Source organism: Glycine soja, chromosome 12 (assembly GCF_004193775.1).
Source record: "Glycine soja cultivar W05 chromosome 12, ASM419377v2, whole genome shotgun sequence".
In the NCBI taxonomy this organism is placed as follows: Eukaryota; Viridiplantae; Streptophyta; class Magnoliopsida; order Fabales; family Fabaceae; genus Glycine; species Glycine soja.
Window position 1 is genome coordinate 9,491,057 of NC_041013.1, and position 27,514 is coordinate 9,518,570.

A 27,514-nucleotide genomic window follows, 5' to 3' on the forward strand; every position below is an offset into this window, starting at 1 on the left:
TTTCGTTAAGTAGAAAAAGTCTTATCCTATTTGATTAATTAGTTAATACAAAATCAGAGTCTGCCCATAAATTTATTTCCTAATGTACCAAAAAAAGAGAGTCTGCATGCCCTATAAAAGCACATTAATTTCTATTTTAAAATCACCGGAAGTAAACTTTTTTTTATTCTTATTAACATTTTACTAATTTATATATCAGAAACCGCGTTGTTTTGATACATAAGCTAAACTATAAAGAAAGACTGAGAATCCATAACCTGAACATCAATCATGACAATTTGAAACCCTTAAAACGACAGATATAAATCATAAATATTAGCACGAGATATCTATATTATAAGGGCAGTAGGAGAATCCTCATGGTAAGTAACGTTTGAATTATTCTGCTTTGGTGTTTCCATAAACTGACAAAACGATTATCAAATTAATAAGCTAACCTCTCCTAGTTAATTTAACACCTAATTACAATCTAGCGAGTGATTAGCTCACTGCTTCTGACGTGCATCGTGAGTATGCTCATTAAATAAAATAAAAAGAGTTGAAAGGAATAAAAAAAAGTGAGTATAGTATACACCTTATTGTTGGTGTAAAAATTTTCAAGGAAATTAAAATGGAAATTTCACCGAAAGGTAAATGCTGAGTTTTCTAGAAAGAGAATTATTAAAATATTACAAAGTTGCATTTTTCACAAAAGCTAAAATGTAACATTTTTTTATAGAAGCGTGACAATTCATTGAAATTTATTATAACTGATCATTTTGATAAGTTTATAAGTAGTAATTTCAATTGAAGTTTATAAGTTATAGTTTGATAGAATCTTTTTTTTAAGTCAACTTTGATTTATTTTTTTTAAAGATAAAAGTGAAATTTGATAGAATCTTATAAATGGTATTTCCAATAGATTTTTGAAAGAGAAGACTTGGATAGTGATTAAAATAATGTTAATTTTCACAAAAGATTAAAAGCTGATAACTTTTATACATGATATGAGAAACCTAGAGTTCAAATTGGTCCGTGAGAAACTTTAGGTCCTGTTGAGAATGGCTGAGTTTTTAAATTTTGGTTTTTAAATATAATTTTTATAACAAAATATGTTTCACAAAAAATGCTGTTGAAATGATTTTTAAGTCAATTTCAAAACAAATTTATATTCATTTTCAAAATAAAAAATATTATGTGAATTTGATTTTGTTTTAAAAAATACATCACCATTACCATTCCACCACACCATTATTATTCGTCGTTGTCACTTTCACCACTACCACTATCACCATCATCATTTTATTGCTACTACCATCATTATCACTCTCTTACTATTATCGTCATTGTCATCATTTTGTTGTCATCACCTTTGTCATTGTTGTCATCGTCGTCACTATTACACTCATATCATCGTCGTCGTTGTCATTATCACTATTATCGCCACAATTGCACTACTGCTACTCGCATCATGGCCACCATTATTTCATAGTGGTGTAAGATAAGATAAAATAGTTGACCCAATTTGTAACATCTTTTTAAAAACTAAACAAAAAATAAACTGAAACTCAAAACTCAACTAAAAATGGATTGATTTTTGAAAATTTGTAATCTAAAAATGAAAAGCACCTTGAACGGGATCTTAGAGGTCATAACGATTTAATCCATTTCTTCCTATATTTTGCATATTATTAATAACTAGTGGCTATATTTTTAAATTGGAAAAAATCACCTATTAGATAGACATGTGTGTTGATAGTATGTGGTTGACAAATGTACTGTTTCACTGAGTAGTCAACTAGTGAGGAAAAGTATGTTCCCACAAAGATTTGCACAATATTTAACTTAAAACACACTTCCCACTCTCTAAACGAATGAAATAAATGATTTGATTGGAATATAGGAAATCTTAAAGGTTGTAAACATGTAATAAATCAACAAGTTAAAGATAAGAAAAGTAAAAACATTTTATAAAATTGTAATCAATCAAATATTGTAAAGCCTTGGTATTTATTACCGTTCAAAATTGGACCCTAGCAGAATTTTGGTCTTTTAAGTTTTGTCAAATAGGTGGAATGCATAAAGTGTATAAAGTAAATATAGAGAAAACATTGGAATTAGTTTCACTAAGCTTCCTTCTCATGCATGTAACTCATAAACCACACTAATCAACTTTACACTTCAAACATTAATGTTAACCACTTGTTGCCACCACCACCACGTCGTAAGTGTCATTACTATCGATATTGTCATCACTATTGTCACTACCATTGTCGCCATTGCCTCTACAACAACTAGTGGTATCAATATTGTTGTCATTGCTACCCACATTATTACTATTGTCATTGTTATCACCAACACATAAAAACACTCTTAAAATAATTTTAATACAATATGAAACTTTTAAAATAAATTTATTTGAAACTAATCATATTTTAAAAATTGATTTAAATTTTTTTAAACCAAAATTGAAAAATGATTATTATTTTTAAAAATTTCAAAACTCAAAACTAAAATCACCCCAGACTAAACCTAAGGAAGTAGTTTTAAAATTTAGTATCTTGAAAAATGACCAATAAACCAAACTTTATTCCTAGAAATAAGGTTGACCAGAATTAAGCTATCGTGGCACACTGGATTAAGTCCCCCACACTAAGAAAGCCATTTTGGTTGTAGGATGTTCTTTTTTCTCGAGACAAGTGTGAGTGTATTGTAAAACTGAATGCACTGGTGATGCAATCCTACCCCGCAAGGGCATTGGATAGAAGACTCCAAGAAGATTGGACCAAAGATGCAAGAGAAAGCCCTAAGGTTCTCATGAGCCTTAGGGTAGATTTCAGACCCATGGGCTAAGTATGAGCCCACTTATCTTTGTACATATTAGATTAAGGTTTCATTATTTTTTGGTCTTGTATTTAGGGCTCCATAATATAGGTAAGGTATCCTAGAAATGTAGGATTTTTCAACCCTTGTATTTTAGGGTACATAGACTAGTTTTTGTATTAGGGATAGTTGTGTAATTTCACATGCATTAAATGAATATTAGATGTGTGTAGTTGGAAATAAATTTAATTGAATTGGGAGAAGTTCAATCCAATTAAATTTTAGAGGGAGAGGTGAGCATTTGCTTGCTACACCCTATTGTCACATCATATAGTCACACTTTGCACATGTCCTTCATGTTTTACATGCCTCATGACACCTAAGCACACTTAGTAAAGAATCTTGGACTTGATCTTGGATTAGTGGGCTGAACCATTGCTAAAATTAATTAATCATAATTAGTGAAATTTTGGCTCCAAAATTTGGCTCCACAAATTCAAGTGAAATTTGAATAGAAATTCAAATTTCCCTCCAATTTTGTGTGACACTTAGGCTATAAATAGATGTCATGTGTGTGCATTTTTTTGGAACTTTGATCATTTGAGAATTAAATTTCAAAGTTGAGACCTTTTTTGAGGCACAAAATTTTGTGTTCCTTCTCTCCCTCTCCTTCCTCTCATCTTCTCTTACCTTCAAGCTCTTATCCATGGTTTCCTGTGGTGGTGAGCTTCTTCTTGACTCATCTTCTCCTTGAAGTGGTGTCTCCAATCATCATTCTTCCATCTCTATTCCACTGCCATTAATCTTCAAGAAGCTAGCAAAGGACTTCATTGATGAAGAAGATCTAAGACCTACAAGCTCCAATGGAGCTACATCAACTGGTTTTCTTTTTTTAAAAACAAATGACCTTTCTTCTTCCCCATTGCTTTGCTTCCAAGTTCTGATCCTCTTTCCGCATTTCTCCGTTATTGTATCTATCTCCTTGTTCACTTCATCAAAATTTTAAATAAGCCACAATTTATTCACCAAATTCAAAATTTAATTACAAACATGATAACAGGTAAATATAAGTTGTTTTTTATAATAAAAATATAATGGAAATATATTAAAAAATATTTATTTAGTAGTTATTTTTTACTTAAATATTAGGAATTGATATTTTTCTTATTTATGACTTGTAGATATGAAAAAAAGGGATACAATCCAAAAAGATCCAGAAAATATAAAAATATGAATAAAGAAGATTTTTGGCATCAGACCCAAGTCCACTCCAACAACTATAAAAAGGAAGTCAAGCCAAGAAGAAAAAACACATCGAGTCTCAGAGCACTCTAATACACACCTAAAGCCTAAGAACTATCCCTTAGGGAATTCTTTATTCCCTCTCATCATTTTCTATTTCCTTTTTTCATCTCTTCTCTTCCATCAATTTTTGAACCCCTTTTCAAGTGTAAGACCCCTTATGGCTATGAGAGACTAAACTCTTAGTTAGGGTCTGACAGACCTAAAAAGCTAACGGATGTATTATATAGTTCATATTTATCAATGCAACATGTGTTTTATTTCCTATTATCCTTTCTTACTTTTAATTTCATTCATCATTCATTCTTGTATTATTTTGGGGGTTAGGTGTTCGACAGAGGATAATCCTTAATAGGAATATAAGGAAGATTTTGAATGCATCAATTTTAGGAATTAGTCGAGAGTAATTTCTAATAGAACTAAAAGAAAGGAATATCTTAATAAAATCATTGTTAGACATGCGCATGCATTAAAGCAAGTATCTAGAATTAGAACTTCATGCATTTTATCTATTGAATCTTTGTAAAGACATTTGGGAGATAGATAGGTAAAATAAACTTGTCATCGTGAAACATCAGGAGCAAGTCATCTAATAGATGTGGGTAGGATAAATTCACCTGATTGATAAAGAAAAATAAAAAATAATAATACATCTTAGTCAAATAAGACATGCTAAGTCTTACCATTCTTATCTCATTGAATTCCTTATTATTTCTTTTGTCTATTAATATTTATTATTTTCTATCATGTTTTTTTAAATTCATATTTTTTACGTCATTTTATTTTTTTTCTCTTATAAAATGAAAGTTATCCAACACAAGTATAAAACAAAGTCTCGATAATTGGATTTTCGACTCTTTACTACTTAGACATTTGATACACTTGCCAAACAGTTAACAAGTTTTTGTACTTCTGTTGGAAGTGTATCAAATGTCCAAGTAATCAATAGTAAAATGCATGAAATTTTAATTCTAGATGTTTGCTTTGATGTATGGGATAATGCAATCACTCTATGTCTAGCAATGATTTTATTAAGATACTCATTCCTTTTAGTTCTATTAGAAATTACCCTCTATCGAACAACTAATTCCTAAAACTGATGCATGCAACACCTTTCTTATATTCCTATTAAGGATTATCCTCTATCGAGCACCTAATCCCAAAATAGTGCAAGGATGAATGATGCATGAAATTAAAAGTAAGAAAAGATAATAGGAAAGAAAACACATGTTTCATTGATAAATAGGAAGTATACAATACATCTGTTGGCTTTTTAGGTCTGTCAGACCCTAACTAAGGGTTTAGCCTCTCATAGTCAAAAGGAGCCTTATACTTGAAAAATGATTAGAAACTTATGGAAGAGAATGGATGGAAAAAAGGAATAGAAAATGATGAGAGAGAAGAAAGAATTCTCTAAGGAGAGTTCCCACGCTTTAGTTGTGTATTAGAATGTTCTGAGACTTGACGTGTCTTTTCTCTTTGACTTGACTTCCTTTCTATAATTGTTGGAGTGGACTTGAAATTGATACCAAAATTTTACTTATTCATATTTTTTATATTTTTTTGGATCTTTTTGGATTTTATCCCTCCTTTTCATACATAAAAATCATAAATAAAAAAATATCAATTCCTAATATTTAAGCAAAAAATAACTACTAAATAAGTATTTTAAAAAATATTTTTATTGTATTTCTATTATAAAAAATAACTCATATTTAATCGTTATCAAAACATCATCATATATTCACCAAATCCCAAATTAATTACAAACATCACCATAAAATAAATTGAAATATATAAAAACTAAACAGAGAAAAAAAAGATAAAACATTTCTGCGTTCTTGGTGTGGTGGAGCTTGCTTAGGATATTTCCATCTCCGCCGTGAACTCCCGGAAGCTGTGGGGGGCGTCCATGGAGAGTGAAGTATGTGCCAGGCCCTTCATGCATTCACTGAAAGCTGCAACTTTAGTCACGCAAAAAGGGCTTCTTCACTGACTCAGACATACACAAAGTTAGTTAGCAAAAATTAATGAGAACCTAGTAAACAAACTAACAAAGTCCTAATCCTAATTAAGCAGAAATAGGTCAAGCATTGTCTTGAGTCTTTGAAAAGACAAGATAATTGCAAAAAATGCACCAAAAAGATAAACATAATGGAATTTATTAGTGGAGTTAATTCTCGTCACTTTTTTTTTCATTGATAAATATTAGTTTGTTAATTTTTGTTAGAAATATTAGTAAAAAAATTGAACCCATGGCCTCTCCTCTTCTTTTCTTCCTTCACTCTTCAGTCTCCCTTCCTAATCATTATATAATTTTATATCCTGAATAATTCACGTCTTGATTTACGAAAATACTTTGGACAAATTAGGATTAATTTTTAAGTGTCAACTCTCAATTGGAATGTAAGTAATTTCAGGGTTGTTTGGATTTTTTGGATAGAAAATATTTACAAATTTTATAACAAATATAGACATGAAAAGTTCCGTTTGATACCAAGCAAACAAACAAATATGAGAAAGAAGATCTATATAGTAGGATGATAGGATCTCCACTTGTCTTAGTACTTTATCAAAACCAGTTGTGTGCATATATAATTGGAGAAATCTATATATGTTTCCCTAATTTTTTTAATAAAAATGTTATATGCGTTTTTTAATAATTTTTTTAGTATGTTAAATACTATTTTTATTTTAACTCTTTCACCATTGCTTCTAGTAAAAGTACTTTTTTCCTACAATGAATGAATTTCCTTTCGATTATATATATTAGTTGTAGATATTTTAAATATATAGTTCTAAACTCATTAATTATTTTAACTCATTGAACTTACCAGCTAACAAAGTATATTGACTCTCACAAAAGATTTATTATACAACTATATAATGTTACAACATTGTCCTACTAATCATCTTAATATTTTGTAAAAAATGATAGTAATTAAATACATTAATTCTTGACATTGTCCAAAAAAAACACTTTTTTTTTTAAATCAGAAGTTATGTGAGACTTCTTATTTAGTATTAACTAATTCATTTCTACTGAATCAATCCATTTTGGAATAAAATAGTGTTTCAAGTTGTGACTCCATGCTCAAGTCAAACATTAAACTCAGATCTTAGTTTAAGGATCTAAATATCAAATCATTCATGTTAATAATTTTTTTGTTAAAAAGCACTTTCACTGTGCCGGTTAAAGAATATAAATATCAAATGTAATTTCCCTTTCATCACAAGTCTGAAATACAATTCAAAAATTATTTATTTCTTCCAAGTCTTTCTTTTAACACACTCTAACCATTTTTTCTAAACTAAAATTCTATTAATTAATGCTTTTATCTATTTCTTTAAGATACTCCTTGGTAGCGTAAGACTAATGCCACTTATTTATAAAAAAAATATTAAATGAAAAAAATGCACAATGTTTTGAAAATATAAAAAGAATTTAACACTTTTATGTAATAAATAGGAGGTTTAATAAAAGAAGTATTGTACAAGGATTTAAATTTATTCTTATACATTCAAGGTGTTAGATTTACACCACTATGCATGAATCTAATATCTTCTATGATTAATCTTATATTAATTAGATAGAATCCATACTTTCTAGCCTAAAAGTTTTTCTCCCGTCTTTTGATATAGATTTTAATATAATTAATTTTGAAAGAATTATAAAGGAAGTGACTTTTCAAAGAATTAATTTTAAAATATTTATTTTGAAACGATAATAAAAATTATGTAAAATAAATTTTTTTTATCGAAATAATGTAAAACTACTTCTATAAAGGAAATTACCAAAAACTCACATATTACCAAGTAGTACTTAATATTATTTTTTTATAAAAAAATATTTAAATGAGGGATTAATCCCCACTTGATTATTGGTTTGGCCCGAATAAGGAAATTACCCTTGAAGAGGCAAAAAGTAACTTTAATTCCTTTATTGAATTAATAACATGTTTCCAGAAGAAAGAGGAAAGAAGAAAGTGTAGCTTTAAATCTTTAATTGGTGGAGTCTTTATTATTTTCATGCTGTAAAACTCGTTTGTTTTGATAATAAAAATATTTTTATTGGATATTAGCTTTTTATACTATTTTTTCATGCAAGCTCTCTTTTAAAATATTATTCGAATACCAATTTTATAAAAAAATATTGATTTTCTAAATATTTCAGTATTCCTTTCAGATAAAAAAAAAGAAAGAAAAATCGCGCGCTTTCCTTTTCTTGATGGTGATATAGAATTAACTAGGCAAATATTTCTTAAAAATTATTAATTGAATTTCTTTAAAAAACATCTTTCAGGCACAGAAAAGTGAATACACTAGTTGGAATGATTGTTTGTGTTTATAATAGTTGAAGATTTTCCTCACGTGTTGATTTTAAAAGGAGGGCTCAAGTTTCATGTTACGTTCCGGGAAGATACTAGGTAGCAGGGGGCATAATGTCACTGTCTACACGTGACGCCGTATATTAATTAATATTATAATGTGAAAGCAAAGAAGAAACACAATTTTTGACCGGTGCAAGGGTAAAAACGTGAATGGTTAATTAGTACAAAAACCGTTATTCGGAAGTCACATGAATCTTTTATTATTTATAGGAAATTATAAATAAAGTATAGAACATGTGACACGTTTTGGTATGTGAACGCGTGCAGCATATAAGTAAGAGAAACACAAACACTCACACACGCACTCGATCAGTCACACACTGAGTTCGAGTGTATTTGTTTATGATCACAAAGATGGTGAGAACCCCATCTTGTGACAAAAGTGGAATGAGGAAAGGAACTTGGACTCCGGAGGAAGATATGAAGTTAATTGCTTATGTCACTAGATATGGTTGCTGGAATTGGCGCCAACTCCCCAAGTTTGCAGGTATATATTTGAATACTTGTCAAAATTAATTAAGCCAATAATAACTAGTGAAGGTTATTTATAGCCATAGAAGAGGTTTATTAATACTCTATTTGGTGCTTTGGTTTTTAGGTCTTGCAAGGTGTGGGAAAAGTTGTAGATTGAGATGGATGAATTATCTAAGACCAAACCTCAAAAGAGGGAACTTCACTCAAGAAGAGGAAGAATGCATCATTAGAATGCACAAAAAACTTGGTAACAGGTATGATTTCTTCCTAATACTAGTAGGGACTATAGGACTAATACTATAATACAATAAAAAACAGTCTACAAATTCCCATTTGAAATGGGTCAATAATAACTTGAATATTGTAATATTGGAATGTTAATTAACTGATCATTAATCCTTCACTTGCAGATGGTCTGCTATTGCGGCTGAGTTACCTGGAAGAACAGATAACGAAATAAAAAATCATTGGCACACCACACTCAAGAAAAGATCTCAACAAAACACAGTCACAATTGAAGAAACTAGAGTCTCAAAATCAAAGAATAACGAATCAGTTCCCAATAAGGGGGTAACTGTTACTCTTCTGGCTACTTCTTCCCAGATGTCAGATAATTCATCAATATCCCCAGTTTCATCCTCCTGCAGCGAGTTTTCCTCCATAACTTCGTATCATTCCACCGCTGCTAGCTGTATGGAGAATTTGGTGTTTGAAGATGATGACTTCGGTTTTCTTGATTCATACAATGAAAGCTTCTGGACACAACTAAATCTGGATGACATTTCCAACAATGCACCATGTGAAATTTTTTCAGAAGATTCCAATGGCTCTTTTCAAAGTACAGATGCTACCCAGATCCATGATTCTTGTGCAAAGTCTCCTACAACTAGCGAAAGTAATATTGTTGTGGATAATGACTTTGTCGACTTTCTGGATGCATACAAAGACGCAACGGTTGATAACTTTTGGTCACAGACATATGTAGCTGACATGTCCCACGTTCCAACTGAACTACTTGTTCACTCCGTGGCAGAATCTGAATGTTTTACTCCAATATATGATGATTTGTGGGGTCAAAGTTATTTGTACCATGAAAATCATCATGGTTTATTCCGATGAACAAAATTACTACTCCATCTCTAGAGATCTATAGTTTTGAGAGTGTTAGAGTTGGTGATTCCGATTCTTGATCCAACCTAAATGGATGAACCTTTATAGTTTTGGGTTAGGGGTTTGTATGTACTTAAAGAATAGTATTGTAGCAGTTGCTCTGCTATATTTCTAGATCTCTTGTACCAAGTTTTGATATATTGAATTGCTTCTGCTTTACTTTTGAGTTTTCAGTTTTTTAAAATTTCTTCCTATCAAGGGTTTTCATTTTAAATTTGTGTTTATCCTTATTTCCTTATCTTTGTTGCGCATTATTTTTTTTTTTAACAAATTGGTACCAAATAAAGTTGACTCATTTTGGTTTCTCGATTATAATGTCAATTATGAAGTACAATATTTCATTGCTGGATCACAACACCAAATTTTTACTATGGCAAATAAAGATGTGAGTTGTTCATGAAAAAAAACAAGGATCTGGATGAGGTCTTGACAAGATGTCTTAGTTCGCCATATTAGTGAGTCAATGACATTTCTCATCTTGATGACAACAACGGTAAACCCATGTCGGTCGGGTCGTTTCACCCCTCATCAAACGAGGAAGAATGTAGGGAAGAAGAGGAAGACACAAAACACCCTCCTCTATGAAAGAAAATTTCGAAAGAAGCTTATGATAACATCGGAGTGCAGAGAACCGACACTAAAAGATTCCATTGAAAACAAAAAATTCAAGTGTTGAAGGCATGCCTAAAGATACAAAGGAAGGAAAAGGTTGCAGAAAAGGAGAAAGAAATTAAGACACTAGAGAAATGAAGTTATCATAAAAAGGAGTTTGCCAGAGAGAAGAAGACCAACAAGTGAAAATAATGTTGTTGGGTCTATCCTCTTATAAGTAATGCGGCACCTGACAATCCAAAGGTTACAACCCTATGGATCATAGGATTGTGTCTCCTTAAGCAGCACATCAACGATTAGGGAGAGACACACCCTTTAGTTAACTTGAGACAAACTCATAATGAGAAGTCATAGTGATTATGCCACCCTTAATTGAAAATATGTGATCCTTTAATATTTTTGAATTGACATGACACTTCAGATCAGAGTGACCCTTCAATGGTCGCATCACTCATGTGATACTAATTGAGTGCATCAATGGTGAGGTTGACTGATAGCAATACTACTATACAAGCATCACCAGAAGCTAGGCCTAAAGGGGAGAATAACCGCCCCTGCTTACCTCAAGGATTGCGTTAACTGATTGTGGTTGAGCTGGCACCTTTTGTCGGTTCCATAACACCATGGCTCTATCTACTATTTCCTTGTTGCTTTCTATTTCGTTAGGACTTGCTAGCATAGAATTACAAATTTTGTTATCTCAAATATCAGTATAAACATAGAGTTGATGTAATAAGGCAGGATACCAATGAAACATTACCTTGAGTTCTTCTTCCTCTTAATTCTTCAGGAGGTACTGGCCCTCGAAGCCAGAATTAGTTCCTAAGTGTTAACATTGTGGTGCTCTTGTTGTCCTTCTTCAATGGTCGAGTCGACCCATTCCAAAGTTTCCTCCAATAGACTGGAGGAGGCCATTGCTAAGCTTACCTCTCACCAATTATCCTTGAGTGAAAACCTTCACAACATGACCCTTAAGCTTGATGAACTTATTCACAAATTACACACTCTCGATTTTTCCAGTCCCTCTCCATTGTCTTTAACTGCGATACCTCCCCTTGTTCCAGTGTCCACCCCTTATTGCATGAAACTGGATGTTCCAAGGTTTGACAGAACAGATCCTCTCAATTGGATCTTCAAGATCAACCAATTCTTCAAGTATCATGACACTCCGATAACGAACATCTCACCATAGCCTCATTCTACATGGAGGGTCGCGCTCTTGTCTGGTTCCAATGGGATGACCAACAATGGTCAATTCACATCATGGCTGACTTTCCTGTAAGCATTTCAAACAAGGTTTGCCCCTTCACAGTATGAGGATCCCACGGGTGCATTGTTCAAATTGACACATAGGGGTACGATTAGTAATTACCTCTCGAAGTTTGAAGATCTGGCCAACCACACCATAGGTCTTCCGCCTCCATTCCTCCTCAACTGCTTCATCTTTGTGTTAACCTCAGAAATTTATCGCGAAGTCTAAGCCCTCAACTGCTAACCCTAGTACAAGCGACTGGGTTAGCCAAGCTTCAAGAAGAGAAGCTCCTAGACAATCGTTGGACATTGCGTGGTAGGCTTCCACCCAGTCCGACCCCATTGTCCCTTTCCGTGATACCCTCACCACCTTCGCTTCCGCTTTTACCCATTCCTTTGAGGTCCACCAACTATATTCCTCTAAAGCGATTGTCACCTGAGGAACTTGCTTCTCGCCGGGAATGTGGGTTGTGCTTTAATTGCAAGGAGAAGTACCATCGCGACCACAAGTGCTCTTCTAGGATTCTTCTTCTAATAGCTGAGGAAGACGAGGACCCTTAGGAAGAAGCTAGGCATATGGGCCTTTCATCCGAACCGCCCGATACACACAACCCGACAACGACCCAAATCAGTTTCCATTCTCTCTCGGGTCAATTGGCCCCTGAAACTCTACGATTAGTGGGCTATATTGGTTCTCATCAGGTGCTAATATTAGTTGATGGGGGTAGCAGCCATAAATTTATCCAAGAATCTTTGGCACTTAGATTGGGCCTCCTTACTCGCACAAGCACTCCGTTGAGCGTCATAGTGGGTAATGGACAACACCTTCCTTGTAACCATCTCTGTGAGTCCATCCCAGTTTCAATTCAGAACATCATCTTCACCATAGACCTTCATGTATTACCTTTGTGTGGTGCTAATTTGGTTTTGGACGTGCAATGGCTGAAGTCTCTCAACCCCATCCTCACTGATTACAATAGCTTATCTATGCAATTTCTTCCACAATGGATGACTGGTCAAACTCTAGGGTGATGTCGAATCAGCACTTCACCTTATTACTCCACCACAGCTTCGTCGTTTGATTCGTAAAGACGATACTAGTGCTTACTTTCACATCTCCGTTACTCATGCAGAGTTTCCTTTGACCCAAACTCCTTCAAACCATCTCCCTCCTGAAATACAGACACTCATCCACCAATTTGCTACTCTTTCCAGTCACCTCAGTCCTTACCTCCTTCGCATTCAACCGACGACCATCATATTCACCTCATCCCAAACACAGAGCTTGTCAATGTTAAGCCTTACCGCTATCCCCATTTCCAGAAACATGAAATAGAATCTCAGGTTGACTCCATGCTTCAAAAGGGACTCATTAGGCCCAGTACTAGTCTATTTTCTTCCCTTGTGCTCTTGGTTAAAAGGCATGATGGTATATGGTGTTTCTGTGTTGATTATCATGCGTTAAATGCTCTCACCATCAAAGATCGCTTTCCTATCCCAACCATTGATGAACTCTTGGATGAGTTAGGAGCTGCGAGTTGGTTTTCCAAATTCGATCTCCTTGAAGGGTACCACCAAATTTGAATGTGTGAAGATAATATATACAAAACTGCATTCTGCACTCACCATGGCCATTATAAATTCAAAGTGATACCATTTGGTCTCTCCAACGCCCCTTCCTCCTTTTAAGCCACGATGAATGCTCTGTTCCGGTCATACCTTCGTCATTTCATCATCGTCTTCTTTGACGATATACTAAAAACATATTTAAGTAAAAAAAACGTTGTTGTATTTAGCTCTACTTTCTAGTTCTAGCCTAAATGTTTTTCCCCTCCACTGTTTATATGGATATGTTAATTTCTCAAAGTTTTTAATAAATTTAATTTTGATAGAACTAAAAAAAGAATTCATCAAAGTATTCATTTTAAAATATTTAATTTATGTTTTATAAGGATATAAAAAATTATATAGAATAGATAATTTCTTAATGAAATAATGTATATAAACACTTTTAAAAATGAAATAACAAAAAAAATATACTTACCAAATATTGCTTAATATTATTTTTTAATAAAAATATTTAAATGAAGGATTAATCCCTAATTTACTAGTATCTGCATCAAAAAAAAAAAAAAAGAATCCCCAGTTGAGTATTGATTTGACCTGAAAAATATTCTGCAAAGGAAATTACCATCGACGACGAAGAAAAAGTAGCTTTAATTCTTTTACCCTGTGTTTGGATGGGGAAATTTAACTAAGTAAAGTATTTCAACAAAGATATTAAATTGCCTTTTAATAATGTAATATGTTTGGATGGGGTATTTTAAAAGTAATTAAAATGTTGTCATTTTTAAAAGTATTTTCATATGCTAATTTCAGAGAATTTGAAATTCTCATTAAAAAGCAAAGAATTTAGAATTCTCCGTAACCCTCACACCACACGCTACAAACCTCTATCTCTCATCGAACACACGAGCTCTCTCCCTCATCGCACGCACGAGCTCTCTCCCTCTCAGCACACCACTCTCTCTCTCTCTTTCCCTCTCAGCAGCGTCCCTCTCCGTGGCATTTCTTCTTCTCTCTGGTAAGTTCCTCTCTCCCTCACTCATCTCTGTATTTTTTTTCTTTTTTCAAGTTTATGTTTGTTTGATTTTGATTTCATTTTTGTAGTTATAAGGGTTGCTTGATTTTTTTGATTTATGTTTCATTTTCTATGAGATTGAAAGCCTATATTGAAGCATCTCTGGATCTGTTTGTTTTATGAAGCATCTCTGGATCTGTTTGTTTTATGAAGCAAACCACTGCCACCAACTCTGGATCTGTTTGTTTTATGAAGCATCTCTTCTTATCTAAACAACGATTTCATGATTGCAACTTCCATTTTATGCTGCCCATCATTATAATTATTTGCGTTATGGGCAGAACAGACCCTGTTGCTACCATGGATTGCAGACATGTCCTATTCTTCCTTTAAAATTTGTCCAACTTTGCTTTCCATTTTTTGGTTTTGGATCTCTTTTTAGTTTATGTTTTTACTAAGCATTTAGTCCTTTCATAGGTAAACCCGTTGAAAGCTAGAACTTATTGCCAGGTATCCTCAGAGATGTTGTAGCATTGATTCTTCTGAATAAAAAGTAATAGATCACCTTCCAACAAAAGAAACAAAAAGTAAAATAACACAATCCTACAAATGGATTGGTTCACGGGTCAACTTGATCTAATCCATTTAACTCACAGGTTCAATGGATTGAGCTTACATTGAGATTTAAATAGGCTGATAGTATTGAGCAGCCTTAACCCCAAATCAAGGTGATGGCACATGGGCCAAAGCCGAATTCCCCAAATCTACAATCCTATCCTATAACATAAAATTGGTCATTCTCTTATTTTATGCTATTTCATAGCCTCATGTCTATTTGTATCTTTCCTCTTTGTGCTTGTTTGTGTTCTCCAATTTCCCTTAATGGTAAATTCCAATCTCTGTTTACCTCCCCATTTTAGTGTTTAGATGGCAACCCAAGAAGTCATCTGCTTAAGTTTGTCAGCAAAGTAATCAATCACACTCCCTGAAAGTTTGAAATTTGTCAATAAAAAAAGAAAATGGAGTGCCTGTTCAACTAAACTAGTAATTGTTTGACCTTTCCAAGTTGGAAAATGACCGGTTAGTTACCTTGTTAGAAAAGAATATCCTCTCTCCCTGTACCCACGACTTGCAGGGGAAATGGACTGCTCCACTGAAAAACCCTTCGATGGTTATACTTTCCAAGAAGAACTCTCTTTGGTGTTTGTTTGTCATAGTAATAGCTCCAGGGACTCCAAAATTCGAGTCCACAATGAATTCAGTTGTATAATTAACTCTCTCTGCTTTGACATTGGATTTCTTCGACCAGCTGCTTTGCTGCTCTTCTTTGGAGATTTCGTTTCTAAGTAGCAGAACCAATTCATTAAAATGATGGAAGAAAGAAATGGTCAATTTGTGACACCTAGCTAGCTAGCTAGGAAAAGAAAATTATTAATTAGAAAGGCTGGCTTACTTGGATCAATCTCGGTGCTGATAAGCTCCAGCACAACATTTCTTGTTCCTATGCTATCATTGATGGCATCCAAATGCTTCAACATAGTCTCTTTGAAATCCACTTTGATCTTATTCCTCACTGTCACCACAGCTCTGACCTTGAATTGCAATGGTTTCTTTGCATGCACTGTCAGTGTGGTCTTTATCAAATCCTCACTGGTTTTAGATGAATCTCAGAAGTCAGAACTATTTTCCGATCTACTCCTATAGACATTATATGGTATATTAGTAATGAAAGCACAAGAGCAACTAAGAACTTGTTACCATGGAAGCACATACCTTCAACCATCTCCAAGCAGTTTCACTGCCTTCATTGCTTATTCCTGCTAGTACATAAATAATATCTTGATCTGGAATCTAAGAAGAAATCAGATAAAAAAAGGTCAAACAGGAAGGAATTTCAGCTTCTTATAACAAGAAATTGCATAAGAAAATTATAATACCGCATCAGACAACAAAAGATTCAAAACTTCTATAACTACATTTGGATCTGCACTTGATGCTATAGAACCTGCATGAATTTATAACAACATTTAATCAAGTGACTTAGCGCTTTGGCTACTATAATGGGGATTATGGAATTTGAGAAGTTGCATTTAGTTTAAATGCTTGTGTCATACGTAATATTTTTCCCTTTCCTGCAATACATCAGTACTCCTATAGAAACTCAATAGGGATTCCAATCCAGTCCTATTTTCTGTGGTAGTATTCCTCATTACAACTACATAAGCAACCTGAAAGTATTTTTCAAGTCTACATGTCAAAAATAAGTAGAATCAAAGCAATGAAGCAATGTCTTGTAAAAAAATTATGAATGTTACCCTTCTAATGTTGGCTGGAGGCAGAGAAGTATTTCTGCCATCTAACAAAATCTGAAAGCGGCGTAATGCTTCTTGCTGTGTTTTATCATGATCAAAGGTAGCCAAGGCTTGAAAAACTTCTCCTCTCAAGAGTGAAATAGAATGATCTTCTCCAGATATAGAATCCCAACCTAACTGTCTGCACAAACAGTAAGTTTAAGCTAGTATGCCATTTTCCTCTAAGAAATATTAGAATTCTGTTGTTTGATCTATCAAAGAGTAATACTAGCTATCGTGATTACTCACAGCACGACCCCAAAAAAAAACATTACTACTAATATGGGGTTGTACTTAAATGACTAGTAAACAATGACATTCAAAGATCAGCAGAGCCAATCAATTTGGTGAGGCCAAATGTTATGGCCATAGCCATGCAACCTCCAACCAGAACCCTACAACAAGACCTTGTCACCGGAGTTTTTCCAAGAACTGCCCCTACTCCTCCAAACACCAACAATGCCAAGCTTTTCTATAAGCACTAATAGGAGAAGAAAATTAAAAAGAAAAAGCTTCTCCATAAGCTAATGAGTAGAAGTTTTCTCATATTACTTCTCCAAAAGCTAATTTTTAACCTATGCATAAACTAGTTTTAGTTTATGGAGAAGCTTATTTCATTTTTTCTTTTATTTTCTTCTCTCATAAGTATTTATGGAGAGATTTATCCAAACAAAAATACCATGAAGAACATAAAATTAGTCAGCTTAACCTCAAAAGTACAAAGAAGGTTAAGTCAATTCATAAACTATCATTATGTTGTAACACTTACAATTTGGAATTCATCTGATTTGCCTCTTGAACAAGATTGGAAAATGAAAGTAGCACAAACAGTAACGAATAGGTCTTGCTACTATAGTGGAGAGAGGAAATTCTGATGGTCCCACAAATATAACAAGATATAAATATTAGATAAATTACTTGTTCCTTAATTTATTTACTGTGATAACAATTGAGGTTGGGTGCATGAGCAATGAAAGAGAAGGAACTAATAATTTCTTAATTAATTTTGGAGCAAAATCTATTAAATAAAAATGGACATCAAAAGTAAATGCCCCATTTATATATTTTTATATAGATATATAATTTTTACAATACAAAACCAATAAATTATAGTATAAATTCATTTATTTAATTAATTTCATAAAAAATTAAAATTAGAAGTAAAAAAATTTACAATTCTAATTTTTAGGATAAAATAATTATCTTCTAAAAATATGTACAGTAGCGAATTCTGAAATTCAGTAAGAAAATTAAAAATCTTTTCATTTCATTTTATATTTATAAACTATTAAATTTTCAATTATCATCTAACTTATCCACTATTTTTAATTATTTTTTATCACTAATTTACAATTCTGGAATAACAAGTAACAATGTTAACTATTCAATTGGCAGATGTAGAGCTTTCTGCTAACTAGTAACAATGTTGGAATTTTCAGGTTTGCAATTAACAACTGCAAAACAAAAAAAGAATCAAATGAATGCAATGGAACTATCTACCTTTTTGTGATACCTGTTAATTGTTATTGTACTTAAATATTTTTTATTTATCTATATGTTTGAACTGTAATTTTGGAGTTGGGACCTTTTCCATCGGGTTATCGATTCCCTGATTTTCAAAATTACTCTTTTGCCCGTGTGTCATGTGTTGCTGTTCCCATTTCTTATGTGTATTTTATTTTATTTTTGTTTGTCCTGAATATGCTAATTTCTTATTTGCTTGTGTCCATTGTTCTATTGGATATCTACATGTTATATTATTTGAAAAAAATGTGCACGATCTCCTTTGTTTCACTCATGAAGTTAAAGGTTGAATTTCTTGTGCATGTGATGGTATCCTCTAATGGAATCTTTTTGCAGGGCCAGGATCTTGGTTTACTCCACTTGTCATTACGGTGAACGCTGGAGAGGTATCTAATTAATCTTACAAAATAATATGAAATGCGTGGGAACTAAAATGATAGTAAAATATAAATTCAGTGGCTAAATTGATAATTTTCTTTTTATTATATTTTAGATGAAAAAAAATTAATGATATATATATAAAGTGATAATTATAGAAAAAAACTTAAATGGTAAAAAAATATTTCAAAACTCAAATCAGCCCAACCCAATTAATTCGGCTATGATTTTAACCTAAAGCCAAACTGATCCAACTCACGAAAATTCCTGATTAACAATTTGTAATTATAATAACTACATTTAAACAAAATTATTATAAAAATATTTTAATAGATTTAGTTTAGTTCTTAAAAAAAAGTTTATGATTCAATTGGATCAAAATAAAGAAATAAAATATAAGTAAATTAAATTGAAAATTAAACTAAAATTATATATTTTCTAAAATAAATGAATCCGATATCTCTGTTTCAAATATTTTAAAATAGAGGGACAAATAGTGCAGATTAAATAGTTTGCAGTGGTGCTAGATGTTCTTTGGCATAGCAGAAATAAACGTGTTTTTGAAGATTGTAACACTGATCCTATTGGGATAGTGGCCCAAGTAACTTAAACATGCATTAAGAACTTAAAATTAAGAACTCAAATAAGTTAAAAAGAAGAGAAATTTACCATCTATCATTTCTAAATGAACTGTACACTTTCTTTTATTAACAAAAAACTATCCACGCATTTTGAATCCAATCTCTGAGAAACATTTTCATGTCTCCTCAATCATTTTTCACATCATATTCATATCCTATTTAATAGTATCATTGTTTTTAGTTGATCATCTTTGTATTGCACTAGTATTATTGTTTTACATCTTTTACCTAGATATTTGTTTTAAATCTCCAAATAATATATGCACATATTATCTTATATCATTATCATGCAGTTTGGATTGAGAAGAAATGGATCATAGCATAGTTGATACTGCAATGACTTCAAGAAAATGTAAAAGAGAAGAGTATAAGAAGATAATCTTATTAGTTGCTGCTTGTGTTGTTCATATGGTCATTGGTGTAGTGACATGGTATCATAATAACTATTTTGTTAAGGAACCAACCCGTAATTGGGAACTAGAACGTCACAGCTTCCTTAATCGTCTTTATAGAGGAACAAATAAAGATTGCATTGAAAAATTGAGGCTTAGTAAAAATGCATTTTTTAACCTTTGTAGAATTTTACAAGAAAAGGGTGGATTAGTAAGAACAAGAAATGTTCCAACAACTGAAGCAGTAGCAATGTTTTTACATATCCTTGCTCACAACCTAAAATATAGGGTAGTGCAATTTAGTTATTGTAGATCTAAAGAAACCATAAGTAGGCAATTCAATGATGTCTTGAGAGCGGTAATGAAAGTGAGCAAAGACTATTTGAATTTTCAACCCTGTACTTTAGAAGGTGCGGAAGCAAACAAGTGGAGATGGTTTGAGGTAAGTTTATCAATTGTTAGGAGAAATTAGTTAATTATAAAATTTTCTTAGAATCTAAAAAAATTGTCTTGTTTGTAGAGATGTATTGGAGCACTTGATGGGACTCATATTCCGGTTGCAGTTTCTCCTGATGAGAGACCTAGATATCGTAATAGAAAGGGTGATGTCTCTACAAATGTGTTAGCTGCTTGTGGTCCAGATTTAAGGTTTATTTATGTGCTACCTGGGTGGGAAGGGTCTGCAGGAGATTCTCGAGTATTACGAGATGCATTACGTCGTCAAAACAAACTTGAAATTCCAACTGGTAATATTTCTTAGAAATAATTTTTTTCTTTTATTTTTGGTCTAGTTTAAGTCTATGTTTGTTATTCTAAACATTGTAGGTAAGTATTTTCTTGTGGATGCGGGATATACCAATGGTCCAGGATTTTTAGCACCATATCGAGGGACTAGATATCATCTCAATGAGTGGATTGGAAACACCCCTCAAAGTTATAAGGAGTTATTTAATCTTCGTCATGCAAGTGCCCGAAATGCAATAGAAAGATCATTTGGGATCTTGAAAAAAAGATGGAGTATATTAAGAACTCCTTCATTTTTTGATATAAAGACACAAATAAGAATTATCAATGCTTGTTTTGTGTTACACAATTTCATAAGAGACGAACAACAAACTGATCAACTTTTAGAAGTTCAAGACTTAGAATTTTTATCTGTTGTTGATGAAGAGTTAGTCCATCAATCAAGGGAAGAAGTTCAAAATAATGTCATAGATGATATCACAACTATTCAAGCTACCGAGGAATGGACAAGATTTCGAGATACATTAGCTATGAATATGTTTGCTAACTATCAAGTTAAGAGAAACTTTTCTTAGGGATAGTTCTTTTTTAAATGTAATTTGCTATTGCTGACATACTTTGTGTGCTTTGTTACTATTGTACTTTTCTATTGAAGATAGACTTTTATGTACTTTGCTATTGCATAAAAACTTTGCTTGAAATATTTTCTATGATTGTGCAGTGGACTAGTCAAATGAATAAAGTAGGTCATATCTACTATTTGTTATGTCATGTGCAGGTTGAATAAGTGACATTAACTTCAATGAAGTCATCTAATGAAAAAATGACGGACAAAAGAAAAGTTTTAGGAAAAAATAATGAGGAAACAAGAAGTTATTTTACATGGAATTTGGAAATGGAACGTGTATTGGCTGATGTACTTAGAGATCAAAGGAATTTGGGCAACAAGGGTGACGAAGGTTGGAAAAGGTTAGCATTGAATGCTGCAGCCGCAGTGTTATCTACAAGCTTCAATGTTAATGTCACATCAGATAATGTCAAAAACCGTATCAAATTATGGAGATCGTGGTATGGTATTGTAAGTGACATCCTTGGCCAGAGTGGATTTGATTGGGATGGCACTAAGCACATGATCACAGTTGAGAATGAAAATGCTTGGAATGAATATTGCACTGTAAGTATTCTTTAAAATGTTGCTATTTGTTATTCAAAGTAGATTGGATTTGACTTTTTCTTTGTTTTCCAGTCGCATAAATCGGCTAAACCGTTTCGATACAAGGTGCTTCAAAATTGGGATGATATAGTGGATTTGTGTGCTAAAGATAGAGCCACCGGTCATGGAGCTGAAACTGCTATGGATGCTGATGAAGCGATGAGTAGAGAAACAAATGAAGTGGAATTCATGGGGTTAGGTGCTACTGCCATAGATTTAGAAGAACCAAGCTCTAATACAAAAGGAAAAAGACAAGGTTCGACTTCTTCTGGCACACATCCTCACAAGAGAAAGATGGGAGAAAAAGAAGGAATAGCAGCTTCTTTGGATAAAATGGCAAACTCTTTTAACCGAATGGTGGAAAAAATGGATGGTAAAGTTGATGATGAAGATATTCAAGAAGTATTACGTGAGACATCTTTGATACCAGATCTTAATAGACAACAATGGGCTAAAGCTATTAAATGGTTAGCTGACGATCCAAAACAGTTAGCTATTGTGAAAGCCCTTCCAATTCACCAAAAGACAAATTATGTTTTAACACATCTTGGAGAATGAAACTTGGTGAGTAACCTTTTGTCTACATTTCCAATTTCAATTTTCAAATTATAAATTTGTGTCTTTTTTATGCCTAATTGAGCTCATATTTTCACTTTAGTTATTTGTCTTTCCTCTTGTGACTTATATTATCTTGTTTCTTCTCCCCTAAATGGCAGCATTGGATGTTAATTATTCAGGTTCCTCGACCTTTTACACTTGATGATGAATGAAGATTATGGAATGAAGAACGTTTTTTTTTTCAATTTGGACCTTGTAATTCTTGTTTAAGATCTTTGTTTGGAACTTGATTAATTAAGACCTTGTAATGCTTGTGTTGATTCGTGTTTATGCGTTAGTGCGTTATTAACAATTTGATGCGTTATTAACAATTTGAATTTTCTTCCCGTGCGAACAATGAAATTAATATCATTTGAATCTTGTACGAGATAATTGTCCTTAAATTACATAATTATTTAATTTTAATATATTTTTTAAAATTATTGCAAGACGAGGTAATTAATTTTTTAAACAAGAATAAAGAATTACATATCATTCATCTTTTAATTTTGCAATATTGTTTAATCCAAGTTTTTTTGTGTTATTACAAAAATATTGTATAAGATTCAAAATTGTTTAGCATTAAAATTATTTTGATTATTTAATTATTAAGTATTAAAAAAATTTATTATTATATATTTTATAACATTAAATTTATTTTAAATATTTAACTATTTAAAAAATGGCTCATGTTTATTTTCATTCAATATTGAAATTTTAATTTTTAAATAAATATTTAAAAATAAAAATTTGAATTTCATTGAAATTGAATTACTTTATCCAAATAAGGAAATTAAAATACAAGAAATTGAAGAAATTGAATTGCCTCATCCAAACAAAATATTTACAAAATAAAAGGAATTTAAATCAAAGCAATCAAAATGCTATGAATTTGAATTTCCTAGAAATCTTTAAATTTCTCATCCAAACACATAGTTAGTGAACTCACAGTACCATGCTCCAGGAGAAAGACTAGCTTTAATTCTTTTAGCGAAGTCGCGTTATTCTTAATCATTTTAGCGTGCGTTGAATAAGAAAAAAATAGCTCTCAAAAGATTAAAAGAAGAAAAAGAAAGTTAGAATATTTGATCTCCCTTAGCCAGAAATTAAAAGTTTACTATTTTTATATAAATTTCGTTTTACATAGATCGGATATTAGTTTTTCATATATTTTTTCATGAAAGCTTTTTTCTCTTCTAAAATTAATGACCACCAATTACATAAAATACCAGTAATATTTATTTTCTTAATATTTTAGTTTTGTTTCAAACCAAAAAGAAAATTCGCTTTCATTTTCTGGAAGGGGATATAGAATTAACTAGGAAAACATTTTTTTAATGATTACATTGAATTCCTTTAAATATACTCTAACTAGCTAGGAGTAATTTTTAGGTACCGGAAACACCAGTTACATGAGTTGACGGCAATTCATAGTTAAGTTTATGTTAGTATATTTTCCTCACGTGTTTATTTACAAAAAGGTGGCACGCAAGTTTCGTGTTACGTTCTTAGAAGATACTAAGTAGCAGTTGAACGATAATGTCACTGTCTCCCCATGACCCCATATATTATGTTATATGTGAAGCAAAGAAGAAACACTTTTTTTGACCAGTTAGAATACGAGACACGAACAGTTATTAATTAATAGTACATGCTGAGAAAGACCCTTATCTGGAAGTCATAACAGGTATCTTTTATTTATAGGATTTTCTGTTTAAATATTAGTGTTGAACATGAAACACGTTTTGGTATGTGAACGCGTGAAGCATATAAATAAGTGACTGGTCCAAAACAGAAACCATTCTTACACACACGCTTGCTTACCAACAGAACCAAAAGAGAATTACACAAACACTAATTAACACACTGAGTCTTAAGTTTCTCTGTTTATCACAAAGATGGTGAGAACCCCATCTTGTGACAAAAGTGGAACGAGGAAAGGTACTTGGACTCCGGAGGAAGATAGAAAGTTAATTGCTTATGTCACTAGATATGGCTCCTGGAATTGGCGCCAACTTCCCAGGTTTGCTGGTATATATTTATTTGAACACTTGTCATAAATTTGTGAAGATTTATTATAGTCATGGAAGAAAATGTTTATTAATTCTCTATTTGGTGTATTGATTTTTAGGTCTGGCAAGATGTGGCAAAAGTTGTAGACTGAGATGGATGAATTATCTAAGGCCAAATGTCAAAAGAGGGAACTTCACTCAACAAGAAGATGAATGCATCATTAGAATGCACAAAAAACTTGGTAACAAGTATGATCACTTCCTATATCTGGAATGGGTTAATAAAGTGAATATTGTAATATTGGAATGTTAATTAACTGATCATTAATCCTTCACTTGCAGATGGTCTGCTATTGCAGCTGAGTTACCTGGAAGAACAGATAATGAAATAAAAAACCATTGGCACACCACACTCAAGAAGTGGTCTCAACAAAACGCAATCACAAATGAAGAAGCTAGAACCTCAAAATCAAAAGATAAGGTTCCCAACAAGGGTGTAACTGTTACTCTTCCAGCTAATTCTTCTCTGATGTCAGATAATTCATCATCATCTCCAGTTTCATCCACCTGCAGCGAGTTTTCATCTATAACATCAGATAATTCCACTGCTGCCAGTATGGAAAATTTGGTGTTTGAAGATGATGACTTCGGTTTTCTGGATTCATACAATGAAAGTTTCTGGACGGAACTAAATCTTGATGACATTTCCTTTGATGCCCCATGTGAAATGGATTTAGGAGATACTAATGTCTCTTTTGAAAGTACAAGTTGTAGCAATAGCAACACCCTTGATTCTCTGCATGGATCAACCAGTGAAAGTATTGTTGTGGATAATGACTTTGGCGGCTTTCTCGATGCATACACAAAGGCAGCCGTTGATAACTTTTGGACACAACCATATGTGGCTGACATGTCCCACGTTCCAAGCGAACTACTTGTTCCCTCTATGGCAGAATCTGAATATTTTACTCCAATATATGATGATCTGTGGGGTTAAAGTCAATTGTATTAGCTCATTCTAATGAACAAAATTACTCCCATGTCTATAGATCAATAATTTTGAGAGTGTTAGAGTTGGTGATTCCAATTCTTGATTCAACATAGATGGATGAACCTTTATATTTTTGGGTTATAGGGGTTTATATGTACTTATATAATAGTATTGTGGCAGTTGTTTTCCTATATTTCCCTTCTACCAATTTTTGATATAGTGAATTGCTTCTGCTTTACTTGTGAGTTTTCTTTTGTCAAGGGTTTTCATTTTAAATTTGTGTGTTTACCCTTCTTTCTTTATCTTTGTTGCTCGTGTTTTTGAATCACAACACCAAATTTTCACTATGGCAAATAAAGATGTGAGTTGTTCATACAAAAAGGGATTTGGATGAGGTCTTGGAAGGTCCTGACATGATGTTTTCATCCATCATACCATCAACCACCATGTCAGTGGCAACAAAGGCATCCCTTGTGGTTGCCCTATCGCCTCACCATTATCAAACAAGGAAGAATGTAGGGAAGAAGTGGAAGAAGAGGAGGAGGAGGAGGTGTTGGAATTTTTTATTTCAATAATTGACGTGGGCTAATATTATAAGATAATTATATTAGCTATTTATCATTAATGAGTTTTATTTTGTGGTAAAATTAAGTGAGTCCATTAGACAACTAAATAAGATGATATGGATTTAAATGAGCAGATGTTAGTATTGGCCTATTAGGAGATAATGAGAATCCTATTAGGTTAACACGCTATAAGAAGACTATGGTTCCCAATATACCGAGTCGTCACGCATAGTTTCTCTTCTCTCTATCTAAAGAGTTACAAAGGTCTTACTGAAGAATAAAGAGGTTCCGGTTAAAGAAAAACCATAATCCTATTGTTCGTGATCGTGATGGATAGCCGCAAAGATCTTCAACGAATGGATTCTGAAGTGTTGGACACATACCACTCATGGTGGTTCGGTGTGGATCTGCCATGGCTCCGACAAAGTCGAACATGCTATGGACTCTGGTTCATGCCTCACACGATGAAGCTCGCTTTGGACTCTCGCTCACTTGAATGGATCCTTCTTCTTCCTTATCGCAAAATACGTTACTTCAAAACCTAATTGCAAGAGTGTGGTTTTTGATTCTCCCTAACCTAAGGCCTGATGTCTCATTATTTTTCTTTTCCCTTATTTTTCACATCTAATAATCTTTGTTTGAATTGTTTGGTTGTTGACTGTAGTTGAAGTGAAGATGAGGATTATGATAAAGGGCAATGTTTGGAAAAACACCGAAGATGAAATCCTAAAAGCGATTGTTATGAAATATGGTAAGAACCAGTGGGCTAGAATCTCTTAGCTCCTTGTTCGCAAATCTTCCAAGCAATGCAAAGCTTGTTGTTATGAGTGGCTCGATCCCTCCATAAAAAAGGTACCACTCTTTGTTATGTATTATGTTTTAAGTCGAGAAAGAATTTTAATTCTAGTTTATGCTTTTTCATGACTGTACCAAATGGGTACCACTTTTTCTGTTGGGCACCCACCTTATTACAATGGATTAGAATACATTTATGAGGATCGTGGTGAGGTATGTTGAATTATTTTAGCATGTGGTGGCTCTATTTTATTTTTATGTCATCACAGTTTATCTAACTTAAGGTGTGAAATTCTTTTAGGTCCTAGATATGCGTATATTTGAAACGGGAGAATATGCTCTTGTAATCACTTTTTATTTTTATGTCATCACAGTTTATCTAACTCAAGGTGTGATTCCCTTCGATGGTCCTATAATCTTACAAAAATTAGCCATATACCTTACTCTATTTTTTTTCCCACGCAATCAGAGAAACTCAATTATGAGAGGCTATGACCTATAGTTTGGGCACAAAACTATACTAAATAGATAAATGATACTTCGTTTTTCTGATGATGTAAGAGAGTATAATTCAAGAAGCATGGTTTGAAGCATCATCTTGGACTCTACTCCGTCTTTAGTGCAGTGTACTTCAAAGCTTTTTTTGATGTGCATTTGTGCTTCCCTATTCTCAACATTTAATTAATATAAATGGTCTTTTGATTTGAGAAAACATTATTTACATTTA

At 32.7% G+C, this 27,514-nt stretch overlaps 3 protein-coding genes across 4 annotated transcripts; all 3 read left to right on the top strand.

Moving 5' to 3' along the window:
• The first annotated feature begins 8,782 nt into the window (after nucleotides 1-8,782).
• LOC114379358 (transcription factor MYB14-like) lies at nucleotides 8,783-10,305 on the top strand. Its single transcript, XM_028338000.1, has 3 exons — nucleotides 8,783-8,982; nucleotides 9,094-9,223; nucleotides 9,380-10,305. The coding sequence occupies exons 1-3, from the start codon at nucleotides 8,838-8,840 to the stop codon at nucleotides 10,086-10,088; spliced, it is 984 nt and encodes a 327-aa protein (XP_028193801.1). The 5' UTR covers nucleotides 8,783-8,837; the 3' UTR covers nucleotides 10,089-10,305.
• Nucleotides 10,306-21,426: 11,121 nt separating this feature from the next.
• On the top strand, nucleotides 21,427-22,384 carry LOC114378671. Its single transcript, XM_028337318.1, has 2 exons — nucleotides 21,427-21,787; nucleotides 21,860-22,384. The coding sequence occupies exons 1-2, from the start codon at nucleotides 21,437-21,439 to the stop codon at nucleotides 22,382-22,384; spliced, it is 876 nt and encodes a 291-aa protein (XP_028193119.1). The 5' UTR covers nucleotides 21,427-21,436.
• Nucleotides 22,385-24,214: 1,830 nt separating this feature from the next.
• Nucleotides 24,215-25,664, top strand: LOC114379195 (transcription factor MYB30-like). 2 transcript variants are annotated; one of them, XM_028337797.1, is made up of 3 exons: nucleotides 24,215-24,454; nucleotides 24,555-24,684; nucleotides 24,778-25,664. In XM_028337797.1, the coding sequence occupies exons 1-3, from the start codon at nucleotides 24,322-24,324 to the stop codon at nucleotides 25,430-25,432; spliced, it is 918 nt and encodes a 305-aa protein (XP_028193598.1). In that variant the 5' UTR covers nucleotides 24,215-24,321; the 3' UTR covers nucleotides 25,433-25,664. The 2 variants fall into 2 exon arrangements, with proteins under 2 accessions (XP_028193598.1, XP_028193599.1); XM_028337798.1 differs by having other exon boundaries at nucleotides 24,327-24,446.
• Nucleotides 25,665-27,514: the final 1,850 nt, after the last annotated feature.